Source organism: Emys orbicularis, chromosome 11 (assembly GCF_028017835.1).
Source record: "Emys orbicularis isolate rEmyOrb1 chromosome 11, rEmyOrb1.hap1, whole genome shotgun sequence".
NCBI lineage: Eukaryota > Metazoa > Chordata > Testudines > Emydidae > Emys > Emys orbicularis.
Window position 1 is genome coordinate 49,195,726 of NC_088693.1, and position 25,068 is coordinate 49,220,793.

Genomic DNA, 25,068 nt, shown 5'->3' on the forward strand with positions numbered 1-25,068 from the left:
AAAGAGTTTTATCTGTGTAACATACTGAAACTGTAAAAATGCCAGCATCTTGGTTACAAATTTTGATTTCCCTCTTAAGGAACAGACACTCCACGACTGCACTACTGCTGATGTCTTTTGGCATTGGGAATAGCCTTAACTTCAGATTAAAAGCAATATATTTAATTCTTCCCCTGTATTAATCACGTTAATAGATGTGACTAATGCATATGCACTGATTTGGATGTCAAAAACATACATGATATTTAGTGCCATGATTTTGCTAATTAATTTCAGGAGACACTGTCTTTTGATGCACAGACTAGTGTTGTACGAACTGCTACATAGATTTCACTTACGCTCTGTAAACCAGCAGTTCCCATAGTTAATTGCTAGATTTAGTATGTTCTCTGTTGATGGACATTTACATTCTGACACTACACTTAATTTTCAAGCTCTCAGTGGCTAGATGCACAAAATGAGTATAGCTTGTTTTACAAGTCTGCCTTGATTGCAAAGCTTTTCTGTCCTTAGACTCTATGCTGATGATTTCCCCCCAAAAAGTAATGGGAATATTTAGCAGGATCATTCTCATTTGCCATCTCTTCTGCATGTTGGTCTCCCTTTCTGTAGGGAGTTGGGGGTCAGCTGCTTCCATGGGACCATTTCTCCTCCCTTTTCCCACTCCTCTTGATTTCATAGATGGTGCTCTAGAGGTCTTGGTCTGCATTTTTAACCAAATATAGTTACCCTGATACAAACCCTAGTGTGGATGATGTTATACCAATATAAAGGTTCCTTCTACCAGGATAGCTTAGTACCCTCCCAAACAGAAATAAACTATACCAGTATAAATTCCTTTATGCCAATGTAACTGTGTCCACACTAGTGGTATTATACTACTTAAATATACTAGGATAGTTGAACTGATGCAACTTTTGTATTTGACAAGCTCTAAGAGTAACAGCAAGGACAGACCACTTTGGCATGTATTCCAGGTTGCTTGGGGCAGCATCTCCACTGTAAATTCCCCCAATGACCAGAGAACCTTTTTGATGCAAGTTGTTGGAAATTAATAGCTTGTTTAGACTTTCATTTCTGCCTCATGTCTGGTTTTTGGAATACCAGAACTGATTTTCACTCTTCATTGCATTCTTCTTAGCTGAACCTCTATTGTATCTGAGTTATTACTGAGAAAGTCCAAAGTTAATAAGGAGTTAATTTGTATATTGGGCAGCTTCCTTTTTTATCCATTTACATATTGTTTTAGACAGCTGTTTAAGTGAAATTAGTTTATAATGGAAATCCTGGCCTCACTGAAGTAATGGATTTTACTCTCAGCCTTTAATGTTATAGTATTGTTATTGTAATCATAGAGGGAGGAATCAGGACCCAAGCCATTAGGGGCATGTCTACAAGGCATCTGGGGGCGAGCCTCCCACCCTGGATCCCCAGAGTTGCTCTAGTGGGGCTCATGCTAGCACTCTAAAAATAGATGTTTTGATGTTCCATCGTGGTCCAGAACTCAGGCTCGCAAGCCCATCTCCCCCCACCCTGGCTTCAGAATCCAAGCTCTAACCTGACCTGTCTACACAGCTGTTTTCAGAGTGCTTGTGCAAACCCTGCTAATCTGAGTCTGTGGACCCAGGCTGGGTCCCAGATGCAGAGTAGACATGCCCTAGATGGCCTTGTTGTATGTATTTTAAGATGAGACAGGAGTGATTTTTTTTATTAAATTCGGCTTCAGTTGAGGCTTGATCCTGCAGTTATACTGCGCACCTGATTCCCATTGACGTTAGTGGGAAATCTGCACGCAGAAGGACCATTGGATTCTTTGGGTCCAGTCTGAAACTTAGGCTAAGCCTAGAGGTTGAAGAGACTGTCAGCAGAGAGAACATGGCTCTGATTCTGCAAACACGTATGTGCTTAAAGCATGTGAGTAGCCACAGTGATTTGAAATCAGCAGGACAATTCATCTGTCTAAGGATGAGCACAGGACTGAGGCCATTACGGGGAGACAAAGAAAAGCACGGGAAAGCTCAGCTCATCTGGGAGGGGTGTTAACGTTAGCATTAACTACCCCCTGATTTTATGGTCACGAAAGCGTGTTATTTCTTGGCATTTAGGGTACAAAGGTATAATTTCAGCACCACTGCTATAACTATGGAAACTTCCACCTGTACTAAGTTACATAAAGTAAGATTTCTTGAAAATATTTGTATTTCTTATATTCTACTAAAGAATAACAGCAAATAATTGCCTCCCCTCTTTGATTAAAATCCCTGTACATTCATTAATCTCCAGTTTAATTGTTAGAAAACAGTAATGTAGCTGCAGTGTTCAGGTTACATCATGAATTCAACCGTGCACACAGCCCCCAGTTCAGGACAGCACATATGCACAGGCTTAAAGTTAAGCATATGCTTAAGGGATATTTTGAACAGGGATGCTTTCCTGAATTGAGGTCTTTGTTTTTACAATCTAGATTTGGCAATAAGATGATTATAGAATTTATATTTTCTACTGTCATAATAGTTTTCATAGTGGCCTGCAAGCGCTACTTGTATTCTTATAGCAAGTGTTTTATAATGTTCACTTTTTTATAAAGAAAATGTGATATTTTTGTATGCAATGAATGCCCCTGAATCAAGTGCTGTGCATAAAATACGAATGGCAGATAGCTTATTTAGTCCTCTTTTCAGATAAACTCATTTCATAAGTCCAAATTCATGTATATGCACTAACAACTTGTGAAATTATTTAGCCTAAGAGGGCAATTAAAAAAAATCCAGATCTTTTATGAATTTATATAACTACTCCAACTTGCATTATTGCAGCATTTCATGGTGTATCTTAAAAAGTTAAGATTTATATTAAGAAATGTATATTGTCTGGTACCATACTTTGACAAGATACATGAGGTGTAAGGATGTAACCTCACTTGTAGGTTTAAATTAGTCTTTCAAGAAACACTATTAAAGTTCAGTAGTAGATATATTGTTGTTAAGCACAAGTGGGAAGCCAAACTTTAGATATTTATATCAAAAGTCAAAATCTTTTAGAAATGTTCACAAATGTCTATATTAGACTTGTAGTTCTATCCTTTAAATTTATGATTGATGAAATGACCTTGGTACTTTTGATACTTTTAAAGAAAGTCTGCTACTGTATTTCCTTTCTTTACTAAACATTTTTTTATCTTTTTATGTATAGCTAAGATTTAAATCCAAACCGAGATTTTAGTATTAGTTATTCCTAAAATTGTGTCCAGCCTTGAATACGTGTAACCTTGTTAAAATTAACTTTCATAGGTATCTTTTGAAAGTATTTCAGCTGGAACTAGGGGATTCTTGGTGCTTTTGAAATGTTCACTTTATTAATATATAGCTATGAAAGTGTAGAGCTTTACACAGCAAAAAATGCATTAAAGAAGTTTTCTTAGGAGTGTCTGCTACTATTTCAGAGAGGTTAAAAGAGATTTTGACCATTTTGGGGGGAGGAGACGGGGGGAGAAAGATTCAAATTGTATAACATCTTGTTTTAGAGCTCATGCCTGAGGGAGCTATGGGATATCACTACTGAGCACTACCAAATCGCATCAGAGAGCAGCATTAGCGTGGATAAAATCTAGTCAGCTCTGTCTTACTGCAGGGTAGGGCCTGTTCCAAAGTCCTATGAAGTCGGCTTTCAGTTGGGCTGCTCACGTACAATGCAGCTGTCTGTGAATGGGAAAGAATTGAGGTTATGTAATAGGAAAATGGCAGCCTAGAATGAATGGGTAGGTGGCAGAATGTGCGCTGACCTTGTCACTTTCTTGGGGTGATAAGGGCTTCTTTCACTTGTTGACACAAGAGCTGAGAAAAAATGTTTTGTGCACTGTGTACTCCTACCACAAAGAAATGCAACCTTTTGTTCCGTTTAGGATCTAATCGTGGGAGATGCTGAGCTCTCGCAATTCCTTGGGATCTGAACTTTTTGGTACTCAGTCCCTAGTTTTTAGTTCTCAAGTGCAATATAACATTATAATCAGACCTAATTCACTGCCAAGTCATTTTTAAGTTTAATAGGCCTAACCTAAGACGTGATGTAGCATTTGTTGACTTACAGTAGTCAATATTTTTAAAAACCTTTTACAAAACAGATGTATTAAATTGAGTTGATACATGAATGCTGTAGAAGTGTTTTGATCACCCACATTGGGTCAGACATAATGAGTATATATTCTAAAGTTTATCAGTTGCTAATTCATTGGTTTGGGTTAATGAGATTTGGTACAATGTTTTTCTTTAAATCCATTGTGGAAAATTTTGACTAGTGACTGTACAATAATGTATTTGAGTCTGTAGTGCTACTGCTGTTTCATATGTTTGTGCCCCTTATTTCAGTGTAATTTTTTTCCAGAAGATATTGGAAACTTTTTAATAATAGCAAAGGAAATCTAAGTTTAAATGCATTGTCCTTGTAAAAATATTTTACATTAAGGTTGAATAACTTGACCCTTGACTTTTGCAAAATAAATAAAGATTTAACATAACATTAGAAACTGCAATGAAAATATTAGTTGAGTGGCCCTTTCTGATCCATAAAGGAAACTTACTTGTTATGACAATTCTGTTTTGAAAATGTAACATTTAATTCTTCATTTTATAAGACCATTTTTTGCATGCATTTTGCTAGTGCATTAAATTAGTACAATGTTGTCTGCACAAGCAGAAAATTAACTTACTAACAAGACTGCCACAAATTTGGGCAACTAGCGTTCCTAGCTATTTGATAAATATATTCATGAATCAAGTGGAAATATTTTCAACAGTTACAAAATTGTTTCAAGGGGCCTTACAGAACATTTAAAGAGAGCAATATTCATTTTCAGCCACCTTATTTTTTTAAAATATAAATCACACAAATTGTGTATTGCAGCAGGAAGAACTGCATTAGCATCAGATATGGCTAGCAAGCCTTTCTTATTTTCCTTTAAAGTCAATTTTTAATCCCAGAAATCCACTGAGACCTTACAATTTAAAATTATTTCATTGGGTTATATTTGTATAGCTCTGTATTCAATTTTAGATATAATTTAGAATATTCATGATTGGATAAACAGATTTTCAAAATCTGATTGTAAATGTTAGATTTTTATTAGAATTTTGGAATAAAATACCTCAATAAAAAATCTTCTCTGAATTATTTCAAAGGGATATGCACTTTAAAAAAATTCTATAAAATAGTCAGTAGAAAAGTTCCAGAGTAGCTGCTTGCAGCCCACAAGGATTCATTGAGTATTAAAAGGTGCACATAACACAGATGTCACTTTCTCAGCTGAAGTTGCACTTCCAACAAGGGGATTTATTACTACAGTAAGGGGAAAGAGAAGCTGGTTGCAATCTATTTTCTCTCATTACTGGATGACAAACCTCTTGCAACATATCTCAATATCAAAAAGTTATATCTGCAAGGATTCCATGGTCATTATTTTATTGACGGAAAACAGTCACTTTTTATCCTTTTCTTAAATGTGTAAAGTTACCAAGGGAAATTTCTGGGAACGAGTGTTTAATTTTCTAGTTGTACATATTAGGACAATTTAATTTCTTGGATTGTTTTCAAATTAACAACTGTATTCATCTTTATATTCTGGGTGATTGTAAATATTTTGCTGGACAAAATAAAGGGGTGCATATTATTTTCTTTTGACTGACTATATGTTTACTTAGAAAGTAGAGCTAGCTGAAATTTTTCAAATTTTCAAGTGTGTGTGTGTGTGTGTGTGTGTGTGTTTCAACCAGCTTAGAATGGTAGAAATTCAGTGGAAACTTTTTTGGCATTTTTCAATCGGCTCTATAAGATACAGCATCTGCACACAGGTTGTGTGTCTATAGAACACACTGTACATACAGCTCAGGTGGTCAGGTTGCACCTTTAGACCTAATTCTGCATAGACTTATGCATGTGCTTCCCTTTACACACTGAGTAGTACTATTGTCAGGGCTTTAATATTCCCTCAGTTCTGCTTCTTTTGAAGACCATGACATAATACAGGGGTCGGCAACCTTTCAGAAGTGGTATGCCGAGTCTTCATTTATTCATTCTAATTTAAGGTTTTGCGTGCCGGTAATACATTTTAACATTTTTAGAAAGTCACTTTCTATAAGTCTATAATATATAACTAAACTATTGTTGTATGAAAAGTAAATAAGGTTTTTAAAATATTTAAGAAGCTTCATTTAAAATTAAATTAAAATGCAGAGCCCCCTTCCCCCCCCCCCCCCCCCCGCAGACCAGTGGCCAGGACCCAGGCAGTGTAAGTGCCACTGAAAATCAGCTTGCGTGCCGCCTTTGGCACACGTGCCATAGGTTGCCTACCCCTGACATAATACATGTTGACTGCAGTAGAAATAAGAGTGAGTGCTGCCTGACTAATATCAAATTACCAAAACAAATAGTGGGTTGGATACTAACTGGAGAAAACCATAAAAGGTAACTAAGAAAGATGTGCAATATTGAAGTCAATCTATAGCTACCTAAGGTGGCATGGTTGTCCATATGCTCCATATGACACCTCCTGGCAACAGCAGGAACATAAATGAGGTCTTTTGCTCCACAAGCATAGCTATTGCGTATATTTTGAGCTAAAGAAAAAAAGCTTTTAGTTAGTGGAGACAGGATACTGGACAACATGGACCATGGTCTGACCCAATATATGGCAGCTGATCTGTAGCCACCATTTTTATCCTGTGAGACAAAGACCAAAATGAGGGGCCACCATTAAAGCAGCATAGAAAACCTCTCTCTACATCTTCACATCCAGGCAGTGTTTGAGGGTATGTCTACACTACGAAATTAGGTAGATTTTATAGAAGTCGATTTTTTAGAAATCTATTTTATACAGTCAATTGTGTGTGTCCCCACTAAGCACATTAAGCCAGCGGAGTGCAGTACCGAGGCTAGCGTCGACTTTCGGAGCGTTGCACTGTGGGTAGCTATCCCACAGTTCCTGCAGTCTTCGCCACCCATTGGAATTCTGGGTTGAGCTCCCAATGCCTGATGGGGCAAAAACATTGTTGCGGGTGGTTTTAGGTACATCGTCAGGCCCCCCTGCCTCCCTCCATGAAAGCAACGGCAGACAATCATTTCGTGCCTTTTTTCCGTGCGGACGCCATACCACGGCAAGCGTGCAGCCCGCTCAGTTCAGCCGCCGCTGTTGTGTCCTGGGTGCTGCTGGCAGCAAACGGTGCAGTAAGGCTGCAAACCATCGTCCTCGAATGACTGCTTCCGCTGCCACTCTGCTCTCCTGCAGACACCATACCACGGCAAGCATGGAGCCTACTTAGATCACCGCGGCAGTTATGAGCACTGTAAACACCACGCGCATTATTCTGCAGTATATGCAGCAACAGAAACTTCAAAAGCAGGTGAGGCGACGGCAGTGGCGCGGTGACGAGAGTGATGAGGACATGGACACAGACTCCTCTCAAAGCACGGGCCCTGGCAATTTGGACATCATGGTGGTAATGGGGCAGGTTCATGCCGTGGAACGCCGATTCTAGGCCCGGGAAACAAGCACAGACTCGTGGGACCGCATAGTGTTGCAGGTCTGGGATGATTCCCAGTGCATGCGAAACTTTCGCATGTGTAAGGGCACTTTCATAGAACTTTGTGACTTGCTTTCTCCTGTCCTGAAGCGCAAGAATATCAAGATGAGAGTAGCCCTCACAGTTCACAAGAGAGTGGCGATAGCCCTCTGGAAGTTTGCAATGCCTGACTGCTACCGGTCAGTCAGGAATCAATTTCGAGTGGGCAAATCTACTGTGGGGGCTGCTGTGATCCAAGTAGCCAACACGATCACTGAGCTGCTGCTATCAAGGGTAATGACTCTGGGAAATGTGCAGGTCATAGTGGATGGCTTTGCTGCAATGGGATTCCCTAACTGTGGTGGGGCAATAGACGGAACGCATATCCCTATCTTGGGACCAGAGCACCAAGGCAGCCAGTACGTAAACCGCAAGGGGTACTTTTCAATGGTGCTGCAAGCACTGGGGGATCACAAGGGACATTTCACCAACATCAACATGGGATGGCCGGGAAAGGTACATGACGCTCGCATCTTCAGGAACTCTGGTCTGTTTCAAAAGCTGCAGCAAGGGACTTACTTTCCAGACCAGAAAATAATGGTTGGGGATGTTGAAATGCTTATAGTTATTCTTGGGGACCCAGCCTACCCCTTAATGCCATGGCTCATGAAGCCATACACAGGCAGCCTGGACAGTAGTCAGGAGCTGTTCAACTATAGGCTGAGCAAGTGCAGAATGATGGTAGAATGTGCATTTGGAGGTTTAAAAGCATGCTGGTGCAGTTTACCGAATCGGTTAGACCTCAGCAAAACCAATATTCCCATCGTTATTACTGCTTGCTTTGTGCTCCACAATATCTGTGAGAGTAAGGGGGAGACGTTTATGGTGGGGTGGGAGGTTGAGGCAAATCGCCTGGCTGCTGATTACGCGCAGCCAGATACCAGGGCGGTTAGAAGAGCACAGCAGTGCGCGCTGCGCATCAGAGAAGCTTTGAAAACCAGTTTCATGACTGGCTAGGCTAAGGTGTGAAAGTTCTGTTTGTTTCTCCTTGATGAAAACCCCGCCCTCTTGGTTCACTCTACTTCCCTGTAAGCCAACCGCCCTCCCCTTCCCCCTTTGATCACCGCTTGCAGAGGCAATAAAGTAATTGTTTCAAATTCATGCATTCTTTATTAATTCGTCACACAAATGGGGGGATAACTGCCAAGGTAGCCCGGGAGGGGTGGAGGAGGAGGGAAGCACGGTGTGAGGTGGTGGAGGAGGGGAAGACAAGGCCACACTGCACTGCAAAACTTATTGAATGCCAGCTTTCTGTTGCTTGGGCAATCCTCTGGGGTGGAGTGGTTGGGTGCCCGGAGACCCCCCTACCGCGTTCTTGGGTGTCTGGGTGAGGAGGCTATGGAACTTGGGGAGGAGGGTGGTTGGTTATACAGGGGCTGCAGTGGCGGTCTGTGCTCCTGCTGCCTTTCCTGCACCTCAACCATACGCTGGAGCATATCAGTTTGATCCTCCAGTAGCCTCAGCATTGCTTCCTGCCTCCTCTCATCACGCTGATGCCACCTATCATCTTGATCCCGCCACCTCTCCTCTTGCTCCCGCCAGCTGTCCTCTCACGCGTCCCTCCTGTCCTCGCGTTCATTTTGTGCTTTCCTGCACTCTGACATAGTCTGCCTCCACGCATTCTGCTGGGCTCTTTCAGTGTGGGAGGACTGCATAAGCTCAGAAAACATTTCATTGCGAGTGTGGTTTTTTTCGCCTTCTAATCTTCGCTAGCCTCTGGGATGGAGATGATAGGGGGAGCGTTGAAACATTTGCAGCTGTGGGAGTAAAAAAAGGGAGAGCAGTATTTAAAAAGACACATTTTAGAGAACAATGGGTAGACTCTTTCATGGTGAACCAAGCTGTTAACGTTACATAGCCTCTTATATTGAGGGCCTGATGGTTTGGTGTGAGAGATCACACACCCAGGGCCGGTGGGCAACAGAATTCGGCTTGCAGGCAGACATGGTAAGCCACAATCTTTTGGCTTCTTTAACCTTCATAACACATGGGAATGGTTTCAAACAGCAGTGCCCTCATTTCTCATACCAAGCACCTGTTGGGTTGGCCATTTAAAAGGAGGGTCTGCAGTTTTCAGGTTAACGTGCAGCACAAACCCAACTAAACCCCCTCCCCACACCCAATTCTCTGGGATGATCGCTTCACCCTTCCCCCGACCACATGGCTAACAGCAGGGATGATTTCTGGTCAGCCACAGGCAAACAGCCCAGCAGGAACGGCCACCTCTGAATGTCCCCTTAATAAAATTCCCCTATTTCAACCAGGTGACCATGAATGATATCACTCTTCTGAGGATAACAGAGAGATAAAGAACGGATGTTGCTTGAATGCCAGCAAACACCGGGACCATACGCTGCCATGCTTTGTTATGCAATGATTCCAGACTACTGGCCTGGCGTGGTAAAGTGTCCTACCACGGAGGACGGAATAAGGCTGCCCTCCCCAGAAACCTTTTGCAAAGGCTTTGGGAGTACATCCAGGAGAGCTTCATTGAGATGTCCCTGGAGGATTTCCGTTCCATCCCCATACACATTAACAGACTTTTCCAGTAGCTGTACTGGCCGCGAATGCATCCCAAGTCTTCAGGGTAAATTAATCATTAAACATGCTTGCTTTTAAACCATGTATTATATTTACAAAGGTACACTTACCAGAGGTCCCTTCTCTGCCTTCAAGGTCCGGGAGCCTGCCCTGGGTGGGTTTGGAGGGTACTGGCTCCAGGGTGATAAACAAATCCTGGCTGTAGGGGAAAACAGTTTCTCTGCTTGCTTGCTGTGGGCTATCTTCAACCTCCTCCTCCTCATCTTCCTCGTCCCCAAAATCTGCATCCCTGTTGCGTGAGAATCCATTGACGGAGTCCACGCACAGGGGCGGGGTAGTTGTAGGGGCACCCCCTAGAATGGCATGCAGCTCATCATAGAAGCGGCATGTCTGGGGCTCTGACCCGGAGCGGCCGTTTGCCTCTCTGGTTCTTTGTTAGGCTTGCCTGAGCTCCTTAAGTTTCACGCGGCACTGCTGCGGGTCCCTGTTATAGCCTCTGTCCTTCATGCCCTTGGAGATTTTTTTTCAAATATTTGGGCATTTGTCTTTTGGAACGGAGTTCTGATAGCACGGATTCCTCTCCCCAAACAGCACTCAGATCCATTTCAGCTATCAGATCCCGTTCAGTCCATGCTGGAGCTTTTTTGCAATTCTGGGACTCCATGGTCACCTCTGCTGATGAGGTCTGCACGGTCACCTCTGAGCTCGCCATGCTGGCCAAACAGGAAATGAAATTCAAAAGTTCGCTGGGCTTTTCCTGTCTACCCGGCCAGTGCATCTGAGTTGAGAGTGCTGTCCAGAGCCGTCACAATGGAGCACTCTGGGATAGCTCCCGGAGGCCAATACCGTTTAATTGCATCCACACTACCCCAAATTCGACCCAGCAGGGTAGATTTTAGCACTAATCCCCTCGTCAGGGAGGAGTACAGAAATCAATTTTAAGAGCCCTTTAAGTCGACAAATAGGCTTCGTCGTGTGGATGGGTGCAGGGTTAAATCGATCTAACGCTGCTAAATTCGACCTAAACTCATAGTGTAGACTAGGGCTAAATCTTGCCACATCTTCTTCCTTCAGAATATCTGTAACATCTTCACCTTCCCCCTAGTATATAGACAGCTACATTTTTACCCAGGCCCTAAACTTGTGTTTCATCTACTGCAACCTCTTGTAGACTGATGAATTACTATCATGTCTGAAATTTAAGCAGTAGTTGATGGAGAGCTCTGACGACTGCAGGAGCTACTCCCTAAAAGGGACTGCCAGACATAATACCTCAGAGAAAAGAAGTATTCAGGTAAGTGAAACAAATTTTTTATTATTGGCTTTCATATCCTTGCAAGATTGGTTAAAAAAAAATGTCTGATACAATTTTTTTTGTAAATGAACAATTGTAGATATGCCAGAGGTAGTCCCACCTCAATGATTCGTTTAAATACAATATTATTCTCCTTTGGAAGTCATCATCTTCAACAACAATTTTTGTCTTTCAGCATTCATTTCATATTTTTGTACATAACTAATAATTGCATGTTAGTAAACCAAAACCTTAGTTTAAAAAATTTAAGGTGGAGAGTGGGTCCAACCAACATCCAAAATAACTTATTTTTTTTAAAAATCAATACTTTTTAAAGGCCAAATATTAGAACTACTTAAAAATCCAAATATTAGAACATTTGGAAATGAATACTTAAGGGATCCAACCATTTTCCCAGGGCCATATAATCTTTCATCATTCATCAGCTTAAAGGGGGAAGCAGGTAGCAGACAAAACTAGAAAGTCTTTTATAGACCCATGTTCCTCATCTTTACATAACTATATGCAGGGATGCCACATTTAATCCAACCATTCCCGAGGAAAGGTGAAAAATCATGAGATCCTAAGGGATAAGACTAAGGTGCAGAGAGATGCATATTTTTCCCCATGCCTGCTCAACTCGATTCAGCAAGTAGTTATTAGTGGGGGCTTCATTATATTAGACTAGAGCATGAGATCTGGAGAATCAAACTGATTGTCTATTTTCCATGTCCAAAAGGAGTGGCATTAAACCATCAGCGCCCCTGGTTAAAATTAAATTAGATTTTTGTTCCTTCAACCCTTCATCTCTATGAAGTCATTATTGATGACAATTAATTAATTACACTGTTCTGTAGTGTAGAGAATGACATTAAAGTAATTAAATGATAAGGAAAAGTAAATTAGATTTTGAAAATTCTTTTAGTTTTGATAACACGTAAAGATTTTTAACCTGATAGTTCCCTTTTAGGTTTGGGAAATCTTTCATTGTTGCACAATTGTGCAAATATTTCCCCCTTCCTCTTACTCCCCCACTATGGAAGTTTCTGAGATAAGGACACGTCCATATCTCCCTACAACCTGCTGTATTTGGCTAATCTATTTATTGAAGGGGAAATTTTAATTGTAAAATTATAGTATGGCCTTTTTAAAAAAAAAAACCTGCACTCATAGTTCAGAATTACTTCTTTGGTGAAGTTTTAAGATAAAATGTAATATATAAACTTTGGAAAGCACTGATCCTGCCCATACAATGGGTGAAATTCTAGCATCACTGAAGTTAATGGCAAAACTCCCATTCACCTCAAAAGGACCAGGACTTCACCCCATACATTAGAAAAAGGTATGTTTAGGCCCCAGTTGTAGTGGACTGTGGGCAAGTGGACTGTTGTGCCCCACACATTTCCAGCAGCCCACCTGCATGCAGTCAACTGCAGGATTGGGGACCATAATTTATTAATTTCAACACAAACTCCAATTTGCACTTGTCTACATTTACACTAGAATCCTACAAACATGAACACGTCTTAACTTTAAGCATGTGAATAGCTCAATTGAAACTCATGGGACTATTCATATGCTTAAAAGTTAAGACATATGTGTTTGCAGTATCAAGGCCTGTAGGGGTTTGAAGTGGTGTAGCTACATTGATTGCTGGCCAGCAATGGCTGAGCTTAAGCTAGTCCAGAGTTTAGATAAGGCCCCGTACAACTGTAAATTTCTGCATTCCATAAAATATGTGCACTAGAAATGGGTTGTTTGATAGACTCTGTTTTTTTAGATAATACTTTTATTAGATAGATACTTAGTCCTACCTTCAGTGCAGGGTACTGTACTACACGGCCCCTGGAGGTCTCTTCCAGTCCTACAATTCTATGATTACTAAGACTAAAATGTAAGTGCTTAGCATTAAGTGCCAAAAAACTCTTAATTGTACAAGATGCTGTATAGCGCATATGATCTAGAAAGCAGGATAGGATTCACTGGGGAGGAAATAATTGGGATAGATGTAACTTTATTAGTAAAGACTTTCCCTATTCCTAACCTCAAGTTTTCAAAAATCATGAGCCTAGTCTGAAAATCATGAGATGTGTTTTTAAAACAGTAATACAGTTTTTGGTTTTTATTTGCCTTCTATTTTCTGTATGTTTAGGATATACTTACTTCCCTCTTCCTTCCCCTCCCCCCCCCCCCCCCCACACACACACACTAAAAATTTTTATTGAAACTAAAGCGGAGATTGTCAATTAATGTCTTGATTCCAGGACCCGAGACTTTAAGAAAAACAACAGAGCTCCACAAGACTTGCTGTAAAAGCAAAAGACTTAGCAACCTGGGGCCTGAGTCTGCCTGGTTTAGACCTGAGCAGTGCCCACTGGGCCTGTTTGGGGGGCCAGGTCCCAGTGAGGGGGAGTAAAGATAGTGGGGGGGGGGGGAGACTGAGGCTCTCAGTATGTGTTAAACTGAGTGGAGATGAGCTCAGCAGAGACCAGGCCCAAGGTTTCCCCCACACCTTTGGGGTTTAACAGAGGCGGGGCAGCTTTTACTAACATTTGTAGTTTAGCAGGCTCAGGGAATTCAGAGCTTCACTGGATTGCAAGGGGCCGTCGCAGTCACCCCCTTGCTCCCCATCTCCTAGAGGGGCCCCAGCTACCCCCTAGAGCGGATGTTTTAGCACCTCTCCCCGCTTGCTTTGACGCGCCAGGGCAACTAATCCCCGGTTCCAGGCAGACTTTGCCCAGCTTCCCCTTCCCGCGCTGTGGCCGGCCGGCCAGGGCAGCCCGGCGAGCACCTGTGGGGGCTGGGACGCGCCGAGCTCCCCCGCTGGGCTCCCTCCCCCTCGTCACGTGTGTCTGTGCAGGGGGCGCGGGCCGCCTCCCGCCCCGCCATCCTCCTCCGGCAGCCGCCGCAGCCGGGCGGGCAGCAGGGAGCTGCCGGCCCCAGCCTCCGCCGCCTCGCCCGCAATATGCCTCCACTGCCCGCTGGCCATGCCGGGGCTGTGCGGGCGCTTCCCCTCGCTGCTGCTGGGGCTGGCGGCCGCGCTGCTTCTCCGGGGGCGGCTGGTCCCCGCCGCCGCCACCAGCCCCGCCGAGCTGAGCCGCAGCCGCCCCGGGGCACCTTCCGCGGCTACTGCAGGTACCGTCCCCGCTACCCCGCCGCGGCTTCGCGCCCCGGGCACATGCCCCCGCTGCCTGCCCCGGGGAGATGGCACCGGCGCTCCCCCATCCCCGGGAGCGCACCTGCCGCCTTCCCCCGGGAGCTCGCCCCAGCCCTCCCACCGCGGGACCTCCTGGGTGCGGGGCCGGGCGTTCGCCCCTAGCCCTGGCGATTGCACCGCCCCCTGCAGAGCCCTGCCCCCGGGGGGTGCCCGGACACGCCTGTGCATGTGCTGCGCGGAGCGCAGGGTCGTGGCCACTGTCTTCAGCGAAGCCTCCTTCATGGCTCCCGGGCACGTGAATTAGTCTTGGAGTAGCTGCTCTTCCTTTCCCCTCGCTGGCCTGGCCTGGCCTGGGAATTCAGAGCAGCAGCTGCCAGACTTGGGGCTCGCCTGGAGGCAGAACCCTTGGGATCCTTTGAATGGACCTTTCTCCACAGCTGTCCCAGCATCCGGAGCTGAAAAGGCCATTACCTAGATTTTTCTTGTCTGAAAAACAAAATTGTTCCCAAGGGAAGGGTGACATAGTATTTCTGTGGGAGTGGAAAAGAAGGCGTCATGATTATTCTCCATCAAATCCACCCAGGTTTCTGCGTGGCTTGGGCGAAATTACGTGTCCCAGTGGTCTTTATTCCCCTCCACCCCCGCCTGGTGTTTTCATTCTGCGCGTTGCTAAAAACGGGATGGGGATTCAGGCAGATTCAGCATCGTTTTAAACTGCTTGTGTTAGCACTCTTGACGAACACACGCTGCTGGCTGCAATCTACGACACGTCAGTGATGAGTGAATTTGTGAAAATACAGCTTCAAGTTGCTTATGCAAAGAACGGAACATTTTATTTTTCAGAAGCCCGAAAAAAGTGTTTTTAGGGAAGCAGATAGTAGATCCATATTAGTTCCTAACACCTAAGCAGAATCCATTTTTGCTATCACTGGATCTCTTTACTGTGCAGATACTATAACGTTGTTGCGGGGTGGGAGGGAGGAATGTATCCCTTTAGCTATATGGTTGTTTTGACCTATTGATAGCAGGAGATGGTCCCTTAAGTGACTGGATAATGCTGTTTAGGGAAGTGTGCCTTGGTGAATTCCTATATGCAGGCAGTAATCACTAGATTAATGTAATGGATGATGCATGTGTAGGTTTCTTAAATCTCTCAAATGAGTGGCAAAATCTGTGAGCTCATTTGTTTTCACATGCACTCTGTGGAACAAGAAAATCTGTTAATTTTCCCAACAACTGTATGTAGAACAATGTAGTTATTTCACAAATGAAGGCGTCAATCCTGCAATTGAATCCATGTAGATAGACCCAGGTGCAGAATCGGGGAACCAGTCAATACGGTTTTTAGAAAATATTTCTGATTAAAAGACATTTTTCTACACGCATCTTCTGAAGTCAGCCTAAAAAAAAATTGTACTGGTAATACTGGCGTTCATCTAAGGATTTCAAAATGTTTCCAAACATTATTGAAGCCTTTATATTATCATGGCCTCACTTTGGCAAATCACTTAAGCACAGATTTAGCTTCATTTCAGTTCAGTCCAGTCAGGCACTGACTACTGCCTACGAGACCTAAGTATATGTTTAAATTTAAGTGTGTGCTTAAGTGCTTTGCTGAAGTGAAGCCCATGTGAAGTATGTCAGTGTTAGACTGATTGCACAGATAGGTCAGTTGTAGCTGGAAACAGACTTATTTTATAACCACTAGAACATGTATACAGAAAGGAAAAAGTTTTTGTTGAGCATGAATACAATTCATGGTTATTGTTGTAGATCAGGGGATTTGTTCCTTTTCCCTCTACAGTCGCAAATAAAATAATTAAACAAATACCAGGAAAGCTTTAGAGAAAAAGGATTGAAATTTTTTTTTTTTTTTTGCTGCCACACATTTGTTTTTCTACGGAAAACCAGAACGTTGTTTTTCAGAAACCTTTTAATGTAGGCAAAGGGGGAAAAAGGCTTAGTTGTGGGAACTGAAAACTACATTGTTGTCATTCAGCATTAGAAGAAAAACAAAAATTCCTGTATTTCCCGCCCCCCAATTTTTATGGAAAATATTTACCATTTACCCTAGCCCAAGTTAAAATATTGTGTCAACATTACTGGTTTGTGTGGTAAACTTTTTATTTATAAGACATTTATTTTTCGGTGAAGTCATTTAAACAACAGTTTAATGGCACCACATTCTTAGCTGATTCTATTTGGTTTTATTTTAAATAAAAATTCTTGATGGCTGGGCTTAAAAAAAGGCCTAAGGCAGTTTGGTACACATTTCCTGTTGACAATCCAAGCCAACTAACATTCATCAAAATGATTGAATGCACTGACTAGGTACTGTTTAAATATATTCACAGCTCTGTTAGTGTGCATCTCAGTCCTCAGCTACTGTTCCAGTTGTCTGTTTTAGAAATGATCTTGGTCCAACTTATGTTACCATATATTGCTTTTAAATAGCTGTGACTAAACATAATCATTCTTTACATGAGAATTAGGCAGTTCGTTTTTATTATGGGGAGTTTGGTAGCCAGCTTTATATTTAGGTTGTCTATCGTAAGATTTAGGTTTCATCATAAGATTTATGACATTTTTTCGAGATTCTCTAACACCTTAATTGTTCACATTGATATTCAACAAGAAGAAAGCCTTGGGGCCAGAAATAAATCTTTTCTTTGTCCCGTGAAATTCTGTTCAGATTTAGCTGAATTATCAACTGCTGAAAATGGTAATTTTCCTTCTGTCACTTCCATTACCAGCAATGTCCAGGCAGCAGAATAACTGAACACGAACATTCTAAAGCACTGCCCCCTCGCTGCTGCAGCAGGAGCACACACTGCACTGGGAACCCCAGGAGCAGACAGTCTTTCCAGGAGGTAAAGAGAACTGTGCTGGACTTGGCTCCGTTCTCCAACCCATCATGTTGCCCTAGTAACCCATCCCCCTTCCACCGAAGGAGGAAGGAGCTTCCCCAGACTCCTGAATGAGAGAGGGAGAGAGTTGGGTTGCGTTCTACTCTTCTCCCCCACCCCCACCCCATGTTATGCATGTGGCTTCAGAGGCCCATTGTCTTCTAGGACAACAGCCTTTTATTGAAATATTTAGTCTGGTAGCTCAAGTGGTCAAAGCCTGAGTTGTTGTGCTCCAATTTCAGGGTTCAGATCCTATTGATGCGACATAAAGGAGACAGTAGGAATCATAGAAGATTAGGGTTGGAAGAGACCTCGGGAGGTCATCTAGTCCAATCCCCTGCTCAAAGCAGGACCAATCCCCAACTAAATCATCCCAGCCAGGGCTTTGTCAAGCCTGGCCTTACAGGTTTTTAAGGATGGAGATTCCACCACCTCCCTAGGTAATCCATTCCAGTGCTTCACCACCCTCCTAGTGAAATAGTTTTTTCCTAATATCCAACCTAGACCTTCCCCACAGCACTTGAGACCATTGCTCCTTGTTCTGTCATCTGTCACCGCTGAGAATAGCCTTGCTCCATCTTCTCTGGGACCCCCCTTCAAGTACTTGAAGGCTGTTATCAAATCCTCCCTCACTCTTCTCTTCTGCAGACTAAATAAGCCCAGTTCCCTCAGGCTCTCCTCATAAGTCATGTGCCCCAGCCCCCTAATCATTTTTGTTGCCCTCCGTTGGATTCTCCAATTTGTCCACTTCCTTTCTATAGTGGGGGCGCCCAAAACTGGACTCAATACTCCAGATGTGGCCTCACCAGGGCCGAATAGAGGGGAATAATCACTTCCCTCAATCTGCTGGCAGTGCTCCTACTAATGCAGCCCAATATGCCATTAGCCTTCTTGGCAACAAGGACACACTGTTGACTCATATCCAGCTTCTCGTCCACTGTAATCCCCAGGTCCTTTTCTGCAGAACTTCCGCTTAGGCAGTCGGTCCCCAGCTTGTAGCGGTGCATGGGATTCTTCCGTCCGAAGTGCAGGACTCTGCACTTGTCCTTGTTGAACCTCATCAGATTTCTTTTGGCCCAATCCTCCAATTTGTCTAGGTCACTCTGGACCCTATCCCTACCCTCCAGCGTATCTACCTGTCCCCCCAGCTTAGTGTCATCCATGAACTTGCTGAGGGTGCAATCCATCTCATCATCCAGATTATTAATGAAGATGTTGAACAAAACCGGCCACAGGACCCACCCCGGGGCACTCCGCTTGATACCGGCTGCCAACTAGACATCGAGCCGTTGATCACTACCCGTTGAGCCCGACGATCTAGCCAGGTTTCTATCCACCTTATAGTCCATTCATCCAATCCATATTTCTTTATCTTGCTGGCAAGAATACTATGGGAGACCATATCAAAAGCTTTCCCCATATCCACAGAGCCAGTTATCTCATCATAGAAGGCAATCAGGTTGGTCAGGCATGACTTGTCCTTGGTGAATCCATGTTGACTGTTCCTGATCACCTTCCAAGTGCTTCAAAATGGATTCCTTGAGGACCTGCTCCGTGATTTTTCCAGGGACTGAGTTCCCCGGATTCTCCTTCTTCCTTTTTTTAAAGATGGGCACTATATTTGCCTTTTTCCAATTGTCCGGGACCTCCCCTGATCGCCACGAGTTTTCAAAGATAATGGCCAATGGCTCTGCAATCACATCGGCCAACTCCTTCAGCACCCTCAGATACATTGCATCCGGCCCCATGGACTTGTACATGTCCAGCTTTTCTAAATAGTCCTTAACCTGTTCTTTCACCACTCACCTCCTCCCCTTACTGTGCTGCCCAGTGAAGCAGTCTGGGAGCTGACCTTGTCTGTGAAGACGGAAGCAAAAAAAAGCATTGAGTACTTCAGCTTTTTCCACATCATCTGTCACTAGGTTGTCTCCCCCATTCAGTAAGGGTCTCACACTTTCCTTGACCACCTTCTTGTTGCTAACATACCTGTAGAAACCTTTCTTGTTACCTTTCACGTCCCTTGCTAGCTGCAACTAAAATTGTGCTTTGGCCTTCCTGATCACACCCCTGCATGCTCAAGCAATATTTTTATACTCCTCTCTAGTCGTCTGTCCAAGTTTCCACTTCTTGTAAGGTTCCTTTTTGTGTTTAAGTTCACCGTACAAATGTACAGTTGCATATAATAGAATTTGTATTTTACTTGTTTTCTGTTTTAAAAGCCTAGAGAATTGCATTAAAGAACTATGGTAAACATATGTTCATAGAGCTGCAGTGTGCACAGGATGGGTAGTATTCAGGGACTCAATCGGGGTTATGTAGTGAATGAGGCTGTTTGTAGGGTTCCTCCCTTATTTTCTCTATAAGTTAGAAGATGTGTAGAGAACAAGTCACAGGCCTAACAGGAAGAGAGAGGGATGGGGCTTATGGTTAAAGCAGATGACTGTCACACAGGAGAACTCAATTCTCTCTCTCCCTCTGTCACAGACTTCCTATGTGATGTTGAGAGAGCCACTTGAAGCATTATTTTGGCAAATGGCCACTCATATTATTTATTTGAATTGAAGTAACACCTAGAAGCCCCAGTAATAGACCAGGACTCCATGATGGTCGGTGCTGTACAAATGCAGACCAGAAAGATTGTGTCTGCCCCAAAGACTTTGTATATTCCCTATTTTCTGTGTGCCCAACTTGAGACATGTGGGGTCTGATCTGCAGAAATGCTGAACACTGCAACTGAAGTCAATGGGAGCTGTGAATGCTCAACATCTCTGTCAGTAAGGAAGTGAGGTCTGGGGGAATGAGTACAGGACTGGGAATTAGGCGTTCCTATGTTCTGCTCTTGGCTTTGATCTCAGTCAGGCAAATATTTGTCTCAGTTTCCCCGTTTGTAAAATGGAGATAATTTCTTACCTTGCAAGGGAAATATGGAGGTAAATTAATTAATGCTTGTGAGGCACTCTGTTACTCTGAAGATGTTGAGAAAATGAATAATTCTGTAAAATACAGATTTTGGATGGTGTGCAGTAAATGAGTCGGGCCACTAATTGAATTATAAGGATAAAAAAGAAATATCTGTCTCATCCCCACAGCACGGTCTATTCTGTGCAATGAATGAGGGCTCCGGCGGGGGGAAAAATAGTATGTGATACTGTATTTAAAGACTATCATATTGCACAAGGTGGGGGGGGGGGAGCTGAATTGAGGTTGCACAGGTAACCTTAATTCTGGCTTTGTCTAACTTTTGATTTCTTGACTTTGCAATCTAAAAAATGTTCTTTTAACATAACTTTAACTGTTATTAGTTTGTTCAGCTTTCAAAAATACAACTACAGGTACCCATCTAGTTATGTGTGCCTAGCCCGTTCATGAGAAATCACAGAAACAAAGGACTGGCCATATGTCTGTCCACTGCAGGCCATCCCCACCTCCCCTCAGCCTTAGAGCAGAGAGTTAAAAAGAAAGAACCTTCGAGTCACACTGCAAGCCAAGACATTTAGGCTCTAATGGTACCTCTACACAAGCTGCAGAAATGAGCATCGCAGCGGGTCTACAGACTTGGGCTGGCACTCTAAAAATAGCTGTGTAAACAGTGCTTTGAAGTTGCACTCGGGCTCAGAAGCCCAGGGAGAGAGGCGGGCCAGAGCAGAACTGAGCCAATTCCCTCAACTAATTAACATGTAGAAAACAATATTCAGCTTCTAGTGATATCTCAACCAAAGTGGCAAATACGCCTTCCACCACAAAATCAAAAAATAGATCTAAATGAAAACACAGTGCATTCCTACTTGTCGTCATTCCTAATGCTCAACAACTCCAACCCCCCTGATCGCCAGAGCAAGCTATCAAAACCAAAAATGCCCATTGTTAGAACAGCATCTATCACACTTAATTTATGAGTCACCAGGGAGAGTAAATCAAAAAGTAGCCACAAGCTTGACTGTTAGACACCTGCACAGAACCATCACATTACATCACCACGGCAGACTCTCACTAAAAATCAAGTCAGTGATCACTAATTAGAGGAGGAATTTGGGAGGCACAAAATCATTTAAATCCAGAGAGGAGCCAGTGTGGCAGAGGAAATATTGAGACAAAGCAACACTTTATACTCCAATGTCCCAGATACAAGGAAGCACAAGAAAGACATTCCCTCCAATGGTCACGATTCATAAGACGTCTCATCAACAATTGATGAATAAAAAACTGTGGCTGAGCCTGGAAGAAAAAAGAGAGATGGCATTCTGTGGCATAGCAATCTACTTCTGGTTCAGGAATGGACAGTAACAACAAATGGACTGAGGGGATCAAACTCCTAACGTAGTGTGTAAGCCTATCTAGGATGGGTCCGGTCTGATTCTGAGAAATATCTGAAGAGGGGTCCATCCTTTTCTTACACTTTGGAAACACTTGTTGTCAGCAGGTGAATAAAGCTAATTTTTTTTTTTAAATAAGTCTGTGACTGGGGTCCCAGTGGGGGCCAGCTGAGGTCACTCAATAAGGGTGAACTGTAAAGAATGGGGCAGACAATCCCCCAAAAGCTGGTGGATATTCCAATACTTAGATTTACCAAGTCAGCATAAAACAGCTTCTTAATTACCTCCCTGGTTATTCAGGAGTCAAACAGCACAGTTTCCTTAAAGTGATCCAGCCTCGGGCCTCCATCCAGGTACCTACGTCAAATATGATGATTTCTGAAAATCTTATTTCATCATAAAAAAAGAAAAGGTTCTGTCAATCCCAAAGGATCGGAAACATTACCTCCCAGGTTAATGAATGTTTCAGATCTTACCCAAATACACGCTACAGCCAATTCTTATTAACTAAACTAAAATTTATTTAAAAAAAACGAGAGAGAGAGTATGGTTAAAAGATCAATATTCATACAGACATGAGTTCAGTTCATTGAGGTTCAGATTCATAGCAGAGATGGTGAGCTTTGTAGTTGCAAAGAGGTCTTTCAGAAATAGTTCATAGGTTATAGTCCAATGTCCTTGCAGGGTGTTCCAGTTTAGGACTGGGATCTCAGTCCTTATGCCTAAGCTTCCCCTGTATGAAGCCTCAAGGAGATCTGAGATGACAGAATACCTTGGTGAACAAAAGATAATTAGGACGACTTTGAAGGAGGTCCATCACCTGTACTTTGCTATAGAATTAACATAAGGAAATTGGTAAAAAGAACAGGAGTACTTGTGGCACCGTAGAGACTAACAAATTTATTAGAGCATAAGCTTTCGTGGGCTACAACCCACTTCTTCGGATGCATATAGAGCGAAACATATATTGAGGAGATATATATACACACATACAGAGAGCATGAACAGGTGGGAGTTGTCTTACCAACTCTGAGAGGCCAATTAAGTAAGAGAAAAAAGCTTTTGAAGTGATAATCAAGATAGCTCAGTACAGACAGTTTGATAAGAAGTGTGAGAATACTTACAAGGGGAGATAGATTCAATGTTTGTAATGGCTCAGCCATTCCCAGTCCTTATTCAATCCTGAGTTGATTGTGTCTAGTTTGCATATCAATTCCAGCTCAGCAGTCTCTCGTTGGAGTCTGTTTTTGAAGTTTTTCTGTTGTAAGATAGCCACCCGCAGGTCTGTCATTGAATGGCCAGACAGGTTAAAGTGTTCTCCCACTGGTTTTTGAGTATTATGATTCCTGATGTCAGATTTGTGTCCATTAATTCTTTTGCGTAGAGACTGTCCGGTTTGGCCAATGTACATGGCAGAGGGGCATTGCTGGCACATGATGGCATATATCACATTGGTAGATGTGCAGGTGAACGAGCCCCTGATGGTATGGCTGATGTGATTAGGCCCTATGATGATGTCACTTGAATAGATATGTGGACAGAGTTGGCATCGGGCTTTGTTACAAGGATAGGTTCCTGGGTCAGTGTTTTTGTTCAGTGATGTGTGGTTGCTGGTGAGTATTTGCTTTAGGTTGGGGGGTTGTCTGTAAGCGAGGACAGGTCTGTCTCCCAAGATCAATGAGAGTAAAAGATCATCTTTCAGGATAGGTTGTAGATCTCTGATGATGCGCTGGAGAGGTTTTAGTTGGGGGCTGAAGGTGACAGCTAGTGGTGTTCTGTTATTTTCTTTGTTGGGCCTGCCTTGCAGGAGGTGACTTCTGGGTACTCGTCTGGCTCTGTCAATCTGTTTTTTCATTTCAGCAGGTGGGTATTGTAGTTTTAAGAATGCTTGATAGAGATCTTGTAGGTGCTTGTCTCTATCTGAGGGATTGGAGCAAATGCGGTTATATCTTAGAGCTTGGCTGTAGACAATGGATCGTGTGGTGTGTCCTGGATGGAAGCTGGAGGCATGTAGGTAAGTGTAGCGGTCAGTAGGTTTCCGGTATAGGGTGGTATTTATGTGAGCATCGCTAATAATCAACTCAGCAATTTTCATAGAAGCTCTGACATATTGATTGGCCACTGATGATTTAGTGCCTGCCAACATCTTACTAAAAACTAACAGAAACCAATAAAATGAATGGCAGAAACTACCACCATTTGGCTTCATTCACTTATTGCCATCTGACAAACTAAACTACAAGCTCTTCAGGGCTGAATCAGAGGTTCCATTTCCCAATTCTGCACTCAACACTTCTTCCCCCAATTACCTCCTTGCTCTTTACTGAGGAAATGAATGCCAATTTGGGCTTCTTGAATCACATTGGAACACTGGTGCTACTACTGTTCAGTATGATAGTCCTCAAACTTTCAATACAACTGCATTGTTTATAATAATTCTCCTTTCTTTCACCCCTCACTACTTCACTGTCACAGATTGCTTACATCTCCTACCAACTTTCCCTGCTGAAATGTCGATTTTTGGTTTCAGTTTTTGGGTTTACCTTTCCCATGATTGCTCCTGGCAGCCGAGCAATCACCCTTCATGAAACACACAGAAAATAAACCTCCCTCCACATATATTTCCCCTTCTCCATTATACGTTCCTGTCTGCTATTCCACCTGTCATATCACCTCTCAATTTCTTCCCTAACTTGGTTTCATAACATCTTATCTTGTTCCTTTATTGCACTATTCTCCTGTCTCCAGTCTACTAAGTTTTATAGTTTCATCCAATCTCTTCCTGTGCTGTGCTACTGTAGTCACCGACAATGATCTTCTCTTGCCATTTCTAATAACTGAGTGTTCTAAACACAGGTCCGGAATAAACGGAAAACCACTATACAAAAAATTGTGTTTCCCACCTCTACTTAGTTAAGAAACAAGAACTAAAAATGCCAGCAAGAATCAAATTTTAGAGCACAGCAATGAGCTTTCACACAACAATGTGCATTCAGAACTTGTTTCTGGAGGCAGCAGGGGTTAGTACCTTGCATTGTGTCCAATGACCTCTTCTGTCTGGGGTGAGAACTGTACCAAACTTATGTAATTCTACTTGAAACCAGGTGCAGATTTGCCAAAAGGTTCAAGTTATTTGTTTATTTGGAAATGCATATGGGTGCCTATCTTCAAGTGCCTTGGCACCTTACATTCCTAAACACTACACACAAGCAAAACACTAGGCTTTTAACTGAGGGCTGCAAGGCAT

At 43.0% G+C, this 25,068-nt stretch overlaps 1 protein-coding gene across 1 annotated transcript in view; it reads left to right on the forward strand.

Moving 5' to 3' along the window:
- Positions 1–14,432: 14,432 nt before the first annotated feature.
- FAM171B (family with sequence similarity 171 member B) overlaps positions 14,433–25,068 on the forward strand; it is a 58,980-nt gene continuing 48,344 nt past the window's right edge. Inside the window, exon 1 of the mRNA XM_065413760.1 lies at positions 14,433–14,580. Within this exon, the coding sequence (XP_065269832.1) occupies positions 14,433–14,580 (148 nt within the window). The remainder of the gene's footprint in view (positions 14,581–25,068) is intronic.